A 20429-nucleotide genomic window follows, 5' to 3' on the forward strand; every position below is an offset into this window, starting at 1 on the left:
TTATTAAAATTTCCTTAAATAATAAACATTCTTAAGGCTTTTAACCCTTTTTATTTATTTTGGTTGTCCATAAAAGAGAGTAGTAAAAGCAAAATTGTTTCTTTATTTTATTTAAAATAGCTGATTGCAGTAGGGAACTTCATAAAATTCATTTAATTCTCTTAGTAACAAGAAGTAACATGACGTGCTGATTTAAATGAAAAAGATAATGAAAGTAGGTAAAGCTTCAAACTAAATTCTTTTACAAAATATTGTAACGTCTTAAACTAGTAAATGAACATTTCGTACGGTATAGTAAAATATTTTACCTATAAAATTAAAACTGTTTCTTATTTTATCAAAAATTTATAAAGCTTTTAACCTTACTTAAAGCCTTGTTAAGCTTGTATATCTATAGTACTTTTATAATTTAAAATTGCGTTATCGCAGATATTGTTTTTCTACATGAATAATTCTTATAAAATAAATCGATTCTTTCTTATAAATATCATTTAATTAAATGTTTCATCACTAGAATGTTTTTCGATGAACTACCTAAGTGTTTAACTTCAGTAAAAGATTTCTTTTCACGAAAAACGAATATATTTGATTAAATTTACACTTAATCTTAATTTTTTTAATTTAATGAAATACCTATCTCAAATCAAATTTTATAATTTAAAAAAAAATATTTTTAAAACTCTTTTTAGCGACTTTTTGAAGAAAAGTACGGTATGACGTTTGGCCGCACTATGGAATTGGGGGTGAAATTGGATTTTCTTTACGTTTTTAGCTATGAAGAGTACGAAAATACCATTCACTTAAAATGTAGCCTTATAAATATATATATATGCCTTTGTATAAAATTTGTGGCTTGAAAATCTCCAGAACTACTTGATAAATTTCAATAGTACTCTTTAAGTGGTAATATTATATCAAAAAAAGATCGTTTTGAGATAGAACGATTCGCTAAATTCTATTTTTCTAGTGTTTCATTGCAGAGGTTTTTTAAGAGGTACTGTAGACCACTTTTGAAACTTGCTGTGAAATTATTAAATGGCAGTCATTTTGATTAGGATTGTCATAATTCGAAGATTTTTATGTCCAAACGTTTGTTTCTTAATGCTCTTTAGAAAGTTATCTTACATACCTACACTTTCCATTTAAAACTTTTGAGTTGTTCTCTATGAAGACTTTGGGGATTGTAGTGATCTCATACCAACAAATAGATAGTTCTGGTGTAGAAATATTTGCTAAATTTCATCTTTCTACATTTAAGAGTTGAAATGTTATTTAAAGGTTGTCATACGTTATGTTCCCTTTCCTATATTCATACATATAAATTCTCGTCAGGGCTGTAATAATTACCTAAGATACGTGGGTATATTTGTGTTTAAAATTTATATAAATTCTGTTAAATCTAAACACTACCTTAAGTTCATTTTAGTAATTAATTTTTACTTTCCAGGCGAATACAGCTAGAGTAGCTGAATTATTATCTTCTACTAAATAGAAGATGATCATATCAAATATAGGGTTTCGGGTTTTCAAAAAACCAGAAACCCCATTTCATTTATCTTTTCGTTTTAGCGTCCAACTAACTCATATAAATCTAGACCAAAAATATATGTATGTATGTGTGTGTGTGTGTGTGTGTCGCAATGTTTTATTCTTCTTACTCTCAGGATAGACCGAACCGATTTTCTTCAAATTTGGCTCAAATATTTCTATATATGGGGCATTGACGTTGATTTTTTTCATAATCCGTTACGGGAGTAGGGGAATATCGCAAAAAACTCAATTTTGAATTCTTTGAGGCATATTAGGGAAAACTTTATTAAAGCAGATTTGAATTTATGATGCATATACAAACAAACAAAATCTTTTCTTCAAAAAATTAACCTCTAACACTTAAAATTGTAATATATGTTTTATGATCTATTGTTCTTTCGCTCTTCGATAAAAATAATTTAAAACATTTTTTGAAAGTCTATACTTCATAAATAAGAGCTATCAAGAAATTTCTATAAGTAAAGGAAGTATTGTGATCGTGAAAATTTCGGTTTTCAGATTTCAACGGAAATATCCATTTTGACCACTCCTCAATCCATTTCGACTAGTTTCGGTGTAACGTCTGTACGTACGTATGTATGTATGTACGGTATCTATGTGCATACATAAGTATCTCGCATAACTTAAGAACGATTAACCGTACGGTGTTTAAGTTTTGGATTTAGGATTGTAGCATCTAGTTGTGCACCTCCCTTTTTGATTGCAGTCGACTGAATCAAAAGTGACCAAAAAAGCCCAAAAAATTTGAATAGTCCACAATTCAAATTTTTTGGGGAGAACTGAAGTAATAAGCTCTCACTGAGAGATTTTCAAGGTATATGATAAGGCATGATACGGCTATAACTCTGAAACCAATGAAAAAAAGTAACACTTATCGTTGAAATGTTCTCAATGAGCGCATATTACTGCACAGTTAAGAAAAACTACAAAATTCAAATGCTTTGGATTTTGGGCTTTTTTGGACACTTTTGGTCAAGCAAGTCGATTGCAATCAAAAGGAAGGTGCATAATTAGATGTTACAACATTCCTAAATCCAAAATTTCAACATTCTACGCCTAATCGTTTTTGAGTTATGCGAAATACAAACGCACATACGTATGTACAGACGTCACCCCGAAAGTAGTCAAAATGGATTCAGGGATGGTTAAGTGGAAATTTCCGTTGAAGTCTGAAAACCGAAATTTTTCGCGATCACAATGCTTCCTTTACTTCGTACAAGGATGTAAAAATCGAGATTTATAAATAACAGTTAATTATTTTAATTGGTCTCAAATTATTTTTATTGGTAACTGGTCCCTGATTATTGAATTCACTGCTGTAACAATTCGATTTCGCTTGAAGAGTAGCAGGTTTAATTGGTAAACCCACCGATTTGGTCTAGTGGTTAACTCGTCATCATAAATCAGCTGATTTCAAAGTCAAATGTGCTAAGGTTCAATCCTAGCAAAGGTAAGAGAAACCTTTTTACGGGGTTGAATACTAGATTGTGGATACCAGTGTTCTTTGGTGGTTGGGATTCAATTAACCACAAATCTCAGGAATGGTCAACCTGAGACTGTACAAGACTACACATTATTTACATTCACACATATTATCCTCATTCATCCTCTGAAGTAATACCTTACGGTAGTTCCGGAGACTAAATAGAAAAAATAATAATAATCCTGAAATAAAAGGTTATATATATATTTTTCGTTTTTATTCTAATTTCGACATTTCATAAAATATAATTATAAACGAGTGTTCCGGTCTAAATAAAATATATTATTACATTTGCTATTTAAAATTTTAATTATCCAATTAACATTTAAAGAGATAAAACATTTCATTTAAGAGAACGTAATAATATTAAAAATGCTTATCTTATAAAAACAAAATTTCAAAAAAAATACGAATAATACACGTGTTGTAGTAGACATCCTTATAATAAGTTATAATATGAAAAACAAGTTTAAATTTAATATTATATTATATTTTAATACAATACGAATAGTATAGGGCAGCTTATACTTTAATATTAACGTAACACTTTATATTTAAATAATTTGAAACTAATGATGTGATATTTAATAATTAAAGGTCCGATATTTGCTCCTATATAAACGAGGTCGTGGTTTTAAGGGGACTTTTATTCAAAATCAGTAAAAGATCTTTAATAATAATAATAAATTATTATTTTTATATTATGTAAAATATCTATTTTTCAAACCGAATGAATTATCCAATTTTATGGGGTTGTAAATGGATAAAACCCCCAAATTACAAAATAGTTTTTTCATTATATTTTTGAATGGTGTTTTAAGTGGATTTCATAAGAAAGCCACCTATTGTAACGGGTTCCATGATTCGACTACCGGAAAATTTCGACATATCTTCGCGTTCACACCTCTAAAAAATATATTGTGTTTTTCTTTTTTCTCTAACTTTAATTTTTACTATTAACAGCCGGGAAAGTCATGCAATACTTTGCCAGTTGTTTTATTATTATGAATAAAGTGCATTTTTTTGTGTATAGAAAGTTTGTAGACTAGATTTTAATTTAAATATTTAACCGGGTGATTGGCACCTACCTAGCTTATGAAATAACTAAATTTTAATGAAATCTATTCCCATAGTCGTAAAATAAACGTTTCACATGAAATATACATAAACGTGTTTACATAATAACACTTCTATATTCATTTATGTCGTACGCTGTTATAATGTCAGAAACATATATGAACATAAAATCTAAATGTTTTCATTAGAAATTAAATAGTGTACATTTTCGAGCAAACTGTTTGTGATATTAACTACAGAAACAAAACCAATAAATTAAAAGATATTATGCTTACATAGCCCACTTCTGATTATATATTCCTCACATATTATTGGGTGTTGCAATATTTGAAGTTACTTTATTTTCATTCTCAATTCTAAATTATTCATAAATAATAATCTAAATATCATTACCGTCTATGTAAATTATTTAATTAAAATACAAAACCTAAATTTTATAAATATATTACATTAAAACATAAAAACGAAACTTTATTGTCAACAAATAGAGATTTAATTAAAATTTTATAAAAAGTATTTCTTAATAAATAACTTCATTTAAGTAAGTAATGATTAAAATTTTTAGTAAAATTATGAGACTGAATTTGATTAGTAAATTGCTTCTATTCATGACTTTCTGTTCGTGTTAATTTCCATTATTTATTTAAATGAGATTATATGTTAATTTAATTACTACAAATCGTTCGTATTGTAATCGGTTATTTAATTACAATTATACTATTTGTTTTAGATATAAATATTTCTATTTAGAATAAAAAACTCTCCTGTAAAAGAAATGTAGAAAATTTGTAGGATGTATAAGGTTTATTTAAATTAAATTGTTAATGTTTGCCTTTTCTACAGTTATAAGTAATTGCAACTTAATAAAATTATTAATTAATGAGTCAGCTTAATACAATTGTGACTAATACATATTTGTCAAAAATGATTAGTGGATGATTTTTTTTATTGCTCTGTTATACCTACTCTTGAATTAATAGGTATGTAATAAATAGATAAGTTTTTTATAGATATGTCTATCTTTTGTGAAACGTTTTGATAAAGAGATATTCAATAACATTTCTTCTTGCAGCTCTTCTGTTTTTCTAGTTGTTTGTATTTGCTAGTAATATTTTGTAGCTAAGAGACTAGTTAGAAGTTTTGTTTTATCTAATATTGGCATTATGAACTACGTAACATCTCATTATTGAATAGATGCTTCTTAAATTGGATTGTTTGGTTATTTTAGCTGGTATATTGCGAAAAACCTACGGATTTTATTCTTAATGATCAGAATGGATAAATTAGAATTATAAAATGGTTATTACGAAGCAGTTTGGATTTTAAAACAATTTAAAAATTTCGAACGTTAAATTGTTGATTTTTTCTTATACTGAATTTTAAATTCCTGATATATTTAAATACATTTTCGTATATCAAACGTTTCTTTGATAATTGAACATTTCCCTTCAGATTCTATAAAGTTGTTGAACTTATGATTTAAAAATTATTTCATTTTTCCGTTTGTAAAAAAATATATAAGTAGAAAATTATCAAGAAAAAAAGTGGAAATATGGCTCCTGTACGAAACATGAAGATTACATGAATTTTAATTTTCATTCTTACTCATTCTTTATTTCTTTAGCATTTCTTAAATAATCCCCAGATATACCTCTAAAAAATTTTAAATTACACTTAAATTTGCATAGTGTAATCATATTTAAATATCGTCTGTTAATGTTGATGAGTTGAAAGAAGTGAATAAACAAAATATATTTCTTCAAATTGACGCCAGAATACGTTCTTCAGACATATTGCTTTTTGATGGAAATTTAAGATGTAAAATATGTTTGTGAGATAAGACTTGAAAAACTTATTCAAATAGAAAACCTGAGCTAAGTAATCTTTCTTTATTTTTGTTTGAATGAGGCATTTACATCAAACGTTTTCGAACTATGTTCAAAGACACAAGCAACAAGAACTAAATCTCCTCCAAGACTTTGATTATATTATTCACGACTCTGTGGACTTTTTCAGTAGTTTTTTGGGTCATTCAGAAAGGAGATCAAAAATTTATTAAATGTAGTATTTTGTGTAATGTATGAAAATGTTTCATCAAATTCGTATAATTTACATTTTATTCGTAATTTATATAAAAGAAATTTGCGACTATAAATTGGTTTAAATATTGTCCAAGCATTTTCTTTTCTAGAAAAAAGTTAATTTAGCTAGGAATCTGTATGTTTTTACTTCCTTGCACGAAGAAAAGAAAATATGGTGATCGCGAAAAATTTCGGTTTTCAGATTTCAACGGAAATATCCATTTTGACCATCAGTGAATCCATTTTGACTAGTTTCTATTTAACGCCTGTACGTACGTACTGTATGTGTGAATGTATCTCGGATAACTCACGATTAGCCGTTACAATATTGAAATTTTGGATTTAGGACTCTTGTAACATCTAGTTGTGTACCTCCCCTTTTCATTGCAATCGACTGGACTAAAAGTGCAAAAAAAACCCAAAATCGAATATACAGACTAAATTGTACAAATCATGCTGATAGAATGGCAGAAGAGACAATACCTAAACTACTATACAAGTATAAGCCAACAGGACGCAGAAATTTAGGACGCCCAAGGAAAAGATGGAAAGATTAGCTTGTGTAATCATAATGGGTGAAAACCCTAAACATCAGGAAGAAGAAGAAGATGAAGTTTTTATTCAGGGTTCTTAAACACAATTCATATATCCTGACTCGAAGGGGAAGACACCAACCCCGTGACGTTTCCGGTCGCCACGCATCCCTCTCTACCTAGTCCAGATGGGTTTACCGGTGGTAAGGAAAACCTCGGTAGCAGACATTTTTCAGTCTCGCCTCGGCCAGGATGCTACCAATGCGAATGCCGCAAGCGACATTCCCACGGTGTACTTCTAACAAAGGTGGACACGTAGAAACAAAACACATCTCAGTTAGTCTTAAAGAAGACTGAATCCACAATCGTTGAGTGAAGGAACTGAAATCACATACACCTATCCTCTCCGCAGACGCACAGCTAATCAGCTGCCAGGCGGAACCGAAACAGATTATGGTTCAAGTTAGCGTGGTTGGTGAGCATCCGGGCACTCGTTGCTCTTAAAAACGAGATTAAGGCATACCATCCCCCCAAATCCTGTATAAACTTATACAAAGATCTTCTCTTAGTCGTGGTTTCCCTTAGTCATGCCATTCCAGATGCTATGCTTCCATCCCGAGGCTCTGCAGCCTCTTTTGCAGGCGGGAGATGGGCAACTGAACGAAATTTAGATCCGGTACATTGTGATCACCGTTCCGCTCCGGTACTAGCCCGGCTCAAAACCGCATCCCAAATACTTTAGCCTCCCGGCCTCAATTTCCACATGGCTGCTCGAACTTTCATCACTAAATCGATTGGAAGAGCCTTTCCCAATACGGTGGTAGCCTCGTAGGAGGTAATACAATACTAACCCGTGGATGTTCAGTCGACAAATGATCTCATTACGCTTCTCATCATATTTCACGCAATCATATAGCACATGAAAAGTGTCATCTAACTCCTCGTACTGCAGGCATAAACCCGTATCAAACAGGCCGAATCTCGCCAACTTGTCCCGAGAAGCGCTGTTTCCCGAAAGAAACTGTATGACCTACTTGTTTGGGGAAATCCAGGGGGCGCACCGCAAGTACCTAATATTTGAGAAGAGATCGTGCATATATCACCCGTATTCTGTCTCATTCCTCTAGTTTGCCATAAATCAAATCCATGTGGTTCGATTCCTGGATCTTTTCGGAAGTCATCTCACCCAACTTCCTAGCAGCATACCGTTCCTGCCTTTCTACCGCAAGAATATCGACTGGTTTCACTCCCACAATTTCCAAGATCGCCTCTTGTGAAATAGTTCAGTAACTACCAATCACCGTCAGCAACATTATCATTTTGCACACAACAACGGACATATTGGCAGAGCCACAGTTGAATCGTTTCCAATAATCATAAAAACCTGGCCGTTCACGAGACACAATATATGGATGTTGAAGAAGAACAACATCCAAACCCCTACAAAGGACAACCTCACCTAGCTCTATCTGTACAACTTAAACAACCTGTGCATTTAACTGACCGAATTTAACCATGTAACGCCAAAGAATTCATATACCTATCGACAACCCACCAATAAAAACCCAATCCTTACTATTCACAGAGTGTTTTTAGTCCTTACGTTTGCGTTTATATTTCACACAAGAAGGACCCTCTGACGTTTTGGAATAATCATCACACTTGTGTCCTTCCTCTCTACAATTCTCGCACACTGTTGCAAGTTACTTACAGAACTTCACCCTGTGTTCGTAGTGGCATCATTTAAAGCAGCGGTGGACATCTAAACAGTCCTTGACCTTGCGAGAAAAGAAGTCAACAAACAAACCTTCAGCAACAAAGCGTTTGCAGATTTCAGGACCTACCTCGAACACGTCGTGGTAATGCTCGGCCTTGCGACTATCCGTTTTAAACAGTAATCGAATGTTGGACTTAGAGTCCATTTCTGTCATCTGATTATTTTGTTCACGTATCAGAGTCATCAACTCATCCTCAGATGAACACCTGTCTATTTCATAAACGATGACCCTAGAGCACCTCTTCCGTTTGGGGTCGACTTTTATATCGGTTTTACCGACTTCGAGGGGTCTGAAATGACTTCAATTTATCTTCGCTACGACAACTAACTCCTTTTTAGTTTCACGAATGTTTTGAATTTCCAGCCTTCTTTTCTCGAAGGGATCTGAAATTCCTACCTCATCTTCTTGGTTGAATTACCAGAAACCCTCTCTTTTAAATTTACGAAATCTACGTCCGGTTTCTTTCAGTTTAAACTCGCCTCCCGCTTTTCTCACAGTACCTCAGCATATGGCTTACAATGAGACGCAACAACGGGAACTGAAACCTTTTCTTTCTCTATGATTGCTCTCACTTCAGCAGGCCTTACAGCTGGCCTCATACCCATAAACTAGTGCAACGGAAAATGATTTAAAATCACTCAACACAAAGGTAACCAGTATTCATGAACCTAATGTTCCATTTTTAGAACTGTCCAAAAATTGCGTGTATCACCGTTGATTACACGAGTAATCATACGCGTGATTGCATATCATACTGTTCATTAAATTTATGCGGAAATAGAGCAGAATTCTCTTGACACCCGAGAATCTTACGAAATTCACCATTAATTTCAACCGCTTGAGTCGAAACACCGGACACTCCAGCCCCCGGTTCCTCCTCTTATGAGGACGAATCATCAGTTCGCACCTCAGTTAATATCTCACCGATAGGAATGGGCTATTTGTCCCACTTGGGCTATCCCGTTTATCTTTTCCTGACATAACACACACTAATTACTTAAAAAGAAATTATAAACGATAAATAACCAACTAACGTAGTAGTTGTTTACAACGAATAATAAAGCCCAATCAGAGAAAAGCGTAAACAGTAAAACGAGCCAATTAGGACAAGGCAATAGGCCGGCGCGAAAACAGGGCGACCAATCACATTGCAGCAAGATGGCGACCGTTACTAGGGTAAACAAATTATGTTCTGAATTAACTATTAGAAGTTATAATAATTTCCAATAAACCACAATTAAACACTTAACAAAACACAACACTGATAAAAACCCACTAAAAGAGGTGGAATTCAATCACGAAACCACCTGATAACCTATGGCCCAGATAGGCTACCCAAGGCAAATAAATAAAAATAATCAATTACACAAAATAAACAACTAGTTACTGGCAAAACAACCTAAAAATCTTTTCTAATTGGAGGAAAACAAAACTAACTAATGAAATGAAATAATTTCAAACTAAAAACTAGTATGGCAGATCAATAAAAATACGTCTTAACTTAACTAAGTCGTGTGTCGAACTCACAATTATAACATCCAAAATTATAAATACAAAAATTATTAATATATCCGAAATATTCTTATTTATTTAATAAAATGAATTTTAAGATACGGAAAGTTTCGAAACCCCTATTTTAAAGATTATAAAGGTAGCGTCGCCGCCTCTCTATTATACTTGCCCTAGGGGGCGCTAGCGATGCCCCTCGATTTTTTTTTGTAATTTAATAAAAATCTGTGTCATAATAATATGCATTTCTTTATTCTGTTAATATTTATAAATTACTGTAAAAGTTAAAAATTAATAATTGTTCTATTTATTTTTTTTCAGGTGGATTTCAAATGAAACGAATTGGATATATGTAGAAGAAGAGCCAATGCTTTGTGGAAATATGACAGGTGCTCGGTGAGTCAATATTCATATTTTATAATCATTTTTTATTATTATTATTATTAATATTTTTATATGGAGATACGGTAGAGAGATAACTAGTTAGCAAGCTGAAGCTATTGAGATTAATCTATTATTAGCGTTGCATCATCAACGCCTGTATGAGAGCGATTGGTCTTATAAAGAGGAACGCAAGGCTCTGGATATTACTACTCTAAGAACAAGAAAAACCACGTACCATAGGCTTTTTGTGTACAAGGCTCTGAATGTTTATTTTGACGTCGAAATATCTCCTTTAGACTAAACATATCTAACGGTGTAAGCAAAAGTCGAAGTATATTTATCTCCATAAAATGGAAATTTAACTCCTTTGAAAATTTGCGTCCATGTATTAAATTCTTTTTGCAGCCGCAATGAGTTGGATGTCTTTGGCACAAATTCGAGTGCTTGCAAAAGAAAAATAGTTGATAGCTTTAATTCTAAATGGAATATTTAATGCTACAACCGCAAATTGTGTGTTTTCAAAATGATTTTTGGTGCTGCATGTACATTTTGTTACCTGTTGCAAATATTGTGCGTTGATTGATGTTATCTACGTTCATTCACGTAACTTGTGTGTAATATATTTATGTTATGTGCACATAAGTGTTTTGTGTAATCCGTGTTTATTGTACTATACAAAGGCTTAAAATAGTTATTTTATTGTTAAAAATAAAATTTGTTATTATTATAAGTTTTATCCTTATCATTTTTTATAACTTTCTAAAGAATTAGGTAAAATTTTTTTATGAATTTATTATTTACGAATTAAATAATTAAACTTGTTATTTTATTCTTGATCATCTGAAATTTCTAAAACTGTGATTTAAATCGATATCACTACACGTAATTGCAATTTATGGAATTATAAATTTATGAACTATACAGTAAAAAATGAAGTGATGCAATAGTACAATTTTCACCTTCATCTAAAATCTATAATTAATGAGAATAATAGGCATATACGTACGTAATTTTAAAAAAACATTTTTTTTTCTATTTAAATATTTGTATTTAAAACCTATTGTTAAATAATAATTTAATTAAATATTATATAGGTGAATACTATATAGTTTGAATATTATACAGTTGAATATTCATCTCATAATCTTAATGTGTGTGTGTGTGTGTGTGTGTGTGTGTGTGTGTGTGTGTGTGTGTGTGTGTGTGTGTGTGTGTGTGTGTGTGTGTGTGTGTGTGTGTGTGTGTGTGTGTGTGTGTGTGTGTGTGTGTGTGCAGGCACACGCGTTGTATGTATAGTGGAAGCGGGTGCTAAAAGCCATCAGGGGAAAGTGCAATTATATTTTTAATTATCGATTTTTCTACTCTGCCTAATGAAATATAAATATTAACTGCACCAATATTAATAATTTCAAACTTCATGACGGTTGTTCTTTTTAATTTCTAGCAGAAGAAACTGAACTAATGATCTAGATCCAGACGAACTGTAAATTATGATGTGAAAGAAATCCATCTTTAAACATCTGATTACAGTTTTAAATAGTTTATGAATAAATTTTATATTCTCTGAAGCTAAACCCGGATTGACGTATTCGTGAAAATTTAACATGAAAAATAATTAATCGCTTTACAAATTAATTTTACCTATTTGATCTAGTCGACGTATATGAAATAATAAATATAACCAGATAGTATACGAATGCGTAGGTACACGTAACATGATTACAGGTAAAAATAGACAGGATATTGTAACGGTAATGTATTTTTAGATTCTTTAGCTTTATTAAAATCATCGAAATCGGAATCTATTCGGTCGGTACCTAATTTTAGAAAACCATAAAATGATTTTACTAACAAAAGAAGAAATATCGATGTATTATTACAAATAACAAATACGAGTGAAACTAATGAAGTGTTGCTTATTAATTAAAATACCCATTGTTAGGAATTTTTAATAATACCACCTTTATGGAAAAAACTGTTAGAAGGCTTCGTTTAATAATGTTCATCATTGGCCAGAACTTTATTGTCTTTGTGTTCAAACAATCTGTTAGATGTTTGTCCTAAATATTAAAAAAAACCACATCCCGTTCAAAAATATATTATTATTTTTTAATAAATCGATACTACTCATTCTGATTAAACCTGTTCAGTTTAAAAACATATTTTTCATAAAAAATGAAAAAAAAACATTCTAATTAGTAAATAAATGTGTTCTACTTTTTAAAACGATAATATTTTCTTTAAAAAAAACCGTTTTTTATAATTTTTCTAACATAACAATTCAGTTTTAACATGTAATAGAAAATTAATTGATAATTCACAAATACAATTAATTTTTTATTTTTTTATTTTTTATTTATTTTGATAATAAACATTTTGGTCTTGATAGAAAACAAAGTACAAATATAATTGCAGAAACAATTTATTGGTAACTGAAAAATTATATTAACTTTTTATTCAATAAAATATGAAATTCTATTTTGATTAACCCATATGATATTTTTTTAAATGTTTTTCTAAATATCTTCGCAGTTTTATCAATTAGGGCATATTGGTAGCAGAGTGTTTCACTGTCAAGCACATGGCTGCTTTGCCTTGTTCTTGGCAATCCGAAGATGTTACAGCTAGTAGAGTCTCTGAAACGTCAAAACAGGTTCTGTTATTAGTTACAATTCCCAACAATACATAACTTGCCAGACAGTATCGTAGAGCTGTTAACTTTAAAATTTAGCTATTAAGCAGGGCCTCGAGTGTCTGTCTAATGTGCGGTTAGTCACCACTGCAAACATAAATAAAAAACGTGATTGCAATAAAAAAAAATGTGTGGAAAACTTTGTCCGTAAGTTGTAGATTGATGATAAGATTCTGATGAATCCTTTAAATCAGAAGGTAAAGAATCTTACTTTCTGATGAAAAAAGTGAAGTAAATTATAATGATCTGTAATTTGAAAATATTAGTTGTATTTACGTTATTTTTATAAATTTATAGTAAATGATTTTATCTGATAATTTTGATTTTTATCAATTATTAGCTTTACTCGTATGAATTTATTTATCTCTTCTCCAATAGTAACTTTTTGTATTATAGCGAGAAATAAATTTTTACTCTAAAAACTTTGCACGTTAAAATTTCATTCGTTGAAATAAAACTGTTTCAACTAGGGACTTTCAAACAACTTTTTTTTAAACAATTGGTTTTTTATTTAAAAAAATTAATACAACTCAAAATTTTGATAGAAACCGACATTAGCAAGGACACAAAAAAAAATATTCTAATACCCAACAAAAAAAAATGTAGTAGACTGAGGAAGTTCAAAAAAAAATGTATGTTTCAATTTTTTTCCCGTGAATTGTTTATAGAATAAAAAAACCGTGAAAATGACGAAAATCTATATTTTTAAGCGGGTGGTGGGCTCAAAATAAGTTCAGAAATTTGTTTTAGATAAAAATTTGTTTAAATGCTCTAATAATTTTTTTATTTCTTCTTATAATCTGTTTAAATGTTATATGTTTTTATATCCTAATAAACTTTTTGTGAAGTGAAAAATCAGCAAAAATTAGAGGGAGAGGAATGGATCCAGTACCAGATTAAGCCTTTACCAGGCCCGAAACAAAATCTAAGCTTGGAGCTCTGTTTGTATAAGTTGAGGTCAACTTCAAACAAAAAGATAGTCCGGAAATTTACTTTGTAGCACCAGAAAAAAAAACAAAAAGGCTGCCTTCTTATATTTTTATTTGATTTAAAATAATATAATGTTTTTACATTTTTTTTTTTTAATTTTGTAGGTATTACTTACTTTTTATCTTTTTAAAAAGTACACCACGTTAACCTCTAAGGCCCTCCCTTGAATCGGTCAATGGCACTAACCCGATTTAGACACTTTTTCAATTATTAAGATGATATCTACTTGTATTATTTAAAGATTATATATTATACATTATTAAAGATAAAATAAAATGTGCTGAAGTTTAGCCCCTCCGAATTAAGGGGCCTAGACAACATTTTTACTTTTCTATCGAGTCCGGCCCTGGATGGATTCTTCTAAAATTAATTAAAAAATTGAAAGAAATTTTTAATAAATTCACGGAGTCTAACTTTTGATGCAATAATGTTTCTTACCTACAGAATAATTTTTTTTAGAACTTCGTTTTAATGACTTTATAACTTATAACTTATGACTTATAACTTTTTTAAGTTTATTTGTATTACTTCCATCAAAATTATGTATGAAGTAAAATGAATGGTTTGAAGAATAGGACATTACGCTAAATCGAATATTTTTGCACATATTTTAGTCTCGTTTTATCTGTTAAATTTCTTTAAGTACATAACAAAAACTATAGATACTGACAGTGATTTTTTTGGAAACAACTACAACATAAAATATGATTTTTAAATGAATTTTGCAAATAATCTTATAATATTATTAGATAAATATTCTAACCAATTGATTAGAAATGGAGATCAACAGCCTCACTGCCTCCATTATTATATCTTCCGCATTTCTTTAAAAAGGTACAGGAATGTAATTAAAATATTCATATTATGACACTTTTTGAAAGTAAGATGAAATATAATGTATTTTCATAACGTTTTAGTAAGCTATAAATTGAAGTAAATTATTCCACTACATAATTAACCACAGTTGACCGGTCATGAAAAGAGTTCTTCATATTTCTTTGTAACGACGTAAATACAATATTTTCCAATATAGTGACTCAATACCTGGGCTGATTTTCTTCTTCAGTGAACTTTTCCTGACTTCAAGAAATAATTGTGTAAAATTTAGTTATAATCCATTCAATCGAACGTAATTTATAGTTCAACAAACGCGTTTATATACCGACACTGTGAAATTTCTAGACGACTTAATTTATAACAAGTGATAATGTCTCTTGATTTGATAAATTATTTTTAACGATAAGATTTTTATATTTAAAATTTAGTTATATATCAGTAATTTAATTTACTTCTATGTCAATAATGAAATTTTTATTTTCACATTTATGAATACATATAAGGTGAATAGATTTTTATTAATTCCTGTCTTTTAATCAAAGGAAAACAATGTTTTCAATTGTTTATCTTTTTACTAGGATATTAAAGATTTTAATTAAATTTTTAGATAGATTATATAGAGCTGTATTCATATTTTAATCTTCTATGTTTGCTTGTAAAGTTTTTAAATCTAAAACATATATACTTTCAAACAAAATTTAAATAAAACAAAAAATATACTATACATATTGAACATAAGCAAATAATACATGTTTATCTTAGAGTGTTTTCATAACCCAGAACATCAATTTTTAAATCCAAACAAACTGATATTAACAAATATTTCTAGGTTAACTTTGATAAAACTTTACGGTTTTACTCCACAAAGGATTCAGTTATTGTTTTTACAATATAAAACTTGAAAATATAAAATAATATTGCTGTGTAGTACTACATACAATTATAATATAAACTTAATAACACCAGTGCTGAATTATATTTCTCTCTCATATATATATATATAAAAATATACACACACACGAGTATATTAATAACTTTATCTTTTGCTTTTTTTTAATATTGTCTTTCACAATTTTTAATTGAAATTATTTTATAAATAACATTAAGTGGGAAAATTTTAATTTATTTTAAATAAATATATTTATTAATTTTATGATCAAATTTCATTCAGTTACTTTTTACAGTTACTCTAAATTAGTATTTTTTTTTTTTTTTTTTTTTTTTTTTTTTTTTTTTTTTTTTTTTTGAAAGAGCAGGCATTAACAATTATAGTCAGTAGCCCGGTGGAAATTGGTAGCGTATGAAAAGATGTCATGCCTCAACGGGGTTAGAAATTGGGACCTCCGCACAAAAATGTACATCTGTAATGTTATTATATATAAGAATTGTTATTATATATTGTTGCATGTATACATATAGTTAACACACAAATATATGTATGTGTGCGTGTGTGTGTTTATACATACATACATAATTTAATTCCATAAGAGTGCAGATATACATTTCTGTAATAGTAATTTATTTATTATTATTGAATAAAATTATTTTACAATTCACTAAATCATTAACTATTGAATAATGATTGTTAATTACAAACTAAATTAACTTAGAATCTACATAATTTAGACAAACTACAATATTATTTGACTTTTACACATAATCTTTACATTTTCAGACTAAGAAATTAAATTAACTTTTAACGATAGTCTTTCACTATTTACATAAGTGTTATCGCTCAACAGTTTCGATTATCTAAACGCTTATCTGAAAGCTAGTAGTTAATAAATAAAGAAACGTCAATGAAAATAACTTTATAATAAAAAGAACATTTTTTTGGAAAAAAATTAAAAAAGTTGTAAATAAAATTTCTGCAACAACCACTGTGATACTATTATACTTCATATCCTATTAAAAATGTATTTTTTTTAATTCTTTTAGTTCAGGGACAATGCGATAAACTACCTCAATCTACCCTAATCAAATGTATTCTCCCTGGGTTCATCATCCTCATCCTCTTTATTTTTTTGTAAATCTAAAAGACGTTTAAATAATACTTAATTAGTTATAAAATAATTTTACTTATCGCTAATCCAACAATAACCTAACGTTAAACCAACGTTAAATAAAAATTCATTAAACGTCAAACATACGAAATGAATCTTAATAAAATGTAATCGAACGAAAATTACAACGTGTGGATGAATAACTAAATAGTAAAATTAACTGCACTGAAGATGTTTGTAGTATTGTATAGGTAATTTAAAATTAAACTTAACATTTTTAAACTGTTTCTCATTACTTGCATGAAATCCTATCAAAATTAATTTATTAACTTCATCCTTAAAAAATTCGTCAAATATATTACAACTGTTGCTGATAAAGACCTGTGTTTATTGACGTTCCACATCCATATTTAATCTCAATTATTATTCCAACAAAGTCTCTTCTTATTATAATCAAATCACTAAATTTACGATTAATTGTACTTTGAACTTCAACGTGGATCAATTCAATAGCGCAATAGCAAACCTGTCACGGTATCTTCTAAATCAGCCTCTTTTTTAGAAAACGATTTTTGTGACTCAATCTGTGCTCAATCAGTCTTGGTGTACTATTTAAAAAAAAAATTTATATGGACTTTTCCTAAGTCTTTTAATGACTGAGCATATGAATCGAGACACGAAAGATCTTGAATTTCAAATTTCCGTTTCATAAAATCTATATTCTGTAACTGTCTAATGATTTCCATTCTTACTTCCAAGTTATGAATTTTTAATGTCTTAATAGCTTTATCTATTATAGTATGCCTTACAACGCAGGTAAAATAACCTAAATCTAACATAAAATTTAAATATAAGTCAGCTTCTTTAGAAACTAATTCTATACTATTTGAGGTACTAACAAATTATTTTAAAAGAATCCCATTGTCATAGCGCTAACTATGTTTATCAAATTATTACGAACGGCTGAATTAATTTACGATATAGGTAGCTACTTAAAATGTTTTTAGATTTAAATGAAAATCCTCCTGCCCCAAATAATTTAGAAATATTGGTGATCTTAAATACTTTACAATATAGTATATAAGGTTATTGTTACTTATACTGTAGCCACCACAGTGATCTTTTACAGTGGCTAATTTATTTTGAATCTTAAATTTAAATTTAAATGTTAAAACTTTTAATTCTTTCCCTGTAAACTCATAAAATTCGTTAAAAAAAGTCATTGATAAAAAAAATAATCAATATTATTTATGCCACCTGAGAACACTACTAAGAGCCTTATGCAGCCGTAAAGAAGTGCTCGTTCTACAAATTTATTGGATTTTTTGTAAACTGCTAATGAAATTCTGAGTAAACAAAAAAAATACTTTTAAGAATATTAGTAACACAATTTTCCGTAAAAGTGATTTCTTTTAAACTGCTTACTACGCTAAAAAATGCTGTCACAACTGCTTTAATTGAAGAAGTGTTAATAACTTTTTTACCACAAAATCTCATTTTGGAAACCACATATAATTTTTTGTCTACCTCAAAAGTGTTTTCCGATAATATGGTTACACCAAATAACATCCAACAAAACTGGAAGCATCTAACGTCAATTCTACAGAAAACGAAGTGGAAGCTAAGATAAGGGATTTAGTTTTATCAGTAGAATTAGTTTATAACATAAGAGACACGGAAGTAGCATATAACATATTCTATAAAATAATTTCAAATAAACTTGTAATAAAACCTATAAAAAAAACGTTAGAATTTGTAAAGAAAAAAACCTTGGTTAACAATAAGTGTAATTATTTTTTAAAAAATTAGAAACAAGCTAATTCGAAGAAAAAAGAATAGTTTAGGTAAATTTTACAAATCCAAAATTAAACAATTCATTAATATTTAAAAAAAATTATTTGAAAGAATAAATTGGAAATGCTAAAAACAGCAGCAAGAAACAATTTATTAAATATGTTAATAAATTGTTTTTCTCTTTAAAACAGAATGGGTTGTACTTTCAAAGGTTGAAATATAAACTTTTTCTTTCAGGTGTTTTAAAATCAGAATTTAAAAACGGCTGTCAAATTCCTTCATCTATTTTAACGCACGTATCACATTTGAAAAAATGTGATACGTGCATTAGAAACTCTATGTAACTATTCAGAAATAAAATATATGCCAATTTAATCTGTATTATAGTGACATTAAACATTTTTATTATAATAAAAAAATATACGTAATATATTTTAAAAAAATGGCTACTATATAATGTATATAATCAACTTTCATATTTTATTATTTATTTTCTGTTAATCTTCTCGTGAATAAACCACTCCAAATTAATAATTTTATTATTGAAACAGAATTATTATTTTAATTTAATTCACGGATTTCTATTAACGTAATAAATCGTTTAATATTATATAGACGAATTGATGAGAAGTCAACCGCGTTATCCACGAATAATAAATGATTGACTAGAGGAAATGAGCTAGAGGAATGGAATATTGTATATTAACCTCGTATAAACAGTTTTAAAGTTACGTATTTCTAAACTGTAGTTCAGTAAAATACTAGTGTTATAATAGTGATAATTATTAAATAAAATATTGATTTCAAATAAATTTAACATTTAAGGAAAAAACAGTAATTTGTTAATTAAACTATAGATTTAAATTATTGTTTCTTTGTTTTAATTTTTTTTTTTTCATTTTTAATAAATAGTTTAAATATTGTTTGAAGCACATAATATCATCTTTAACATACGGTACTTTGTAAATACCTCTGTCCTCAAGTTTGAATGACAAGAGAAAGTGGGAAGCCAAATTTTGTTTGTTGTTTTTGTATTCATACTATTATGGTATTCAGTAGCCAAGCTTGGCTTTGTGAGCTTGTTGTGGTACAACTATCTGGCGAGCATTCCTCATATACACTATATAAACGATGTGACAGCCCATTCGTTATGATTCTACGCTATAGTAACACTGATATTTCATATTAAAATCCGCTGGTACCGCCACCGCAATGCAGAATAACATTCCAAAAAACATATTCAAAATTTCATATTTATCTCTTTTGTTGTGTCCTTTCAATGTAACAAGATATGTTACTTTTATTTATATTTGTTAAGATATCATTTATATCCAGTATAATGCACGGACATATTTCTTTCGTCAGAAGTTTTATGAATGTGATAAAGTGAAGTTATAACTCAACTCAGAACTCATCGTAATAAATTGTTATACAACATCTTTATTTTTAATACTACATGGGTAATATTACCCGGACGTAAAAATAAATGTAGCTTCCTACAAGAATACTTGTTTCAATTATATTAAAATAATAAAGTCTTTTATTTGTTTGTATGTTAAGAAATAATTCTACAATTTAAAAAAAAACAACAAAATTCTCCAATGTAATTTTATTTTATTGAATCATTACACAATATAGTTATTTTGAATATTCTGTTTATTAACAATATCTTTTTGAAAAATCATGTTATTTCCTATTAAAACTGATGATATTTTCT

General features: G+C 29.0%; 1 protein-coding gene across 1 annotated transcript in view; it reads left to right on the forward strand.

The window, feature by feature from the left end:
* The window catches only part of NaCP60E (Na channel protein 60E), a 934708-nt gene that overhangs the window by 639143 nt on the left and 275136 nt on the right, over nucleotides 1-20429 (forward strand). Inside the window, exon 5 of the mRNA XM_075359144.1 lies at nucleotides 10334-10408. Within this exon, the coding sequence (XP_075215259.1) occupies nucleotides 10334-10408 (75 nt within the window). The remainder of the gene's footprint in view (nucleotides 1-10333; nucleotides 10409-20429) is intronic.

Source organism: Lycorma delicatula, chromosome 3 (assembly GCF_047948215.1).
Source record: "Lycorma delicatula isolate Av1 chromosome 3, ASM4794821v1, whole genome shotgun sequence".
In the NCBI taxonomy this organism is placed as follows: Eukaryota; Metazoa; Arthropoda; class Insecta; order Hemiptera; family Fulgoridae; genus Lycorma; species Lycorma delicatula.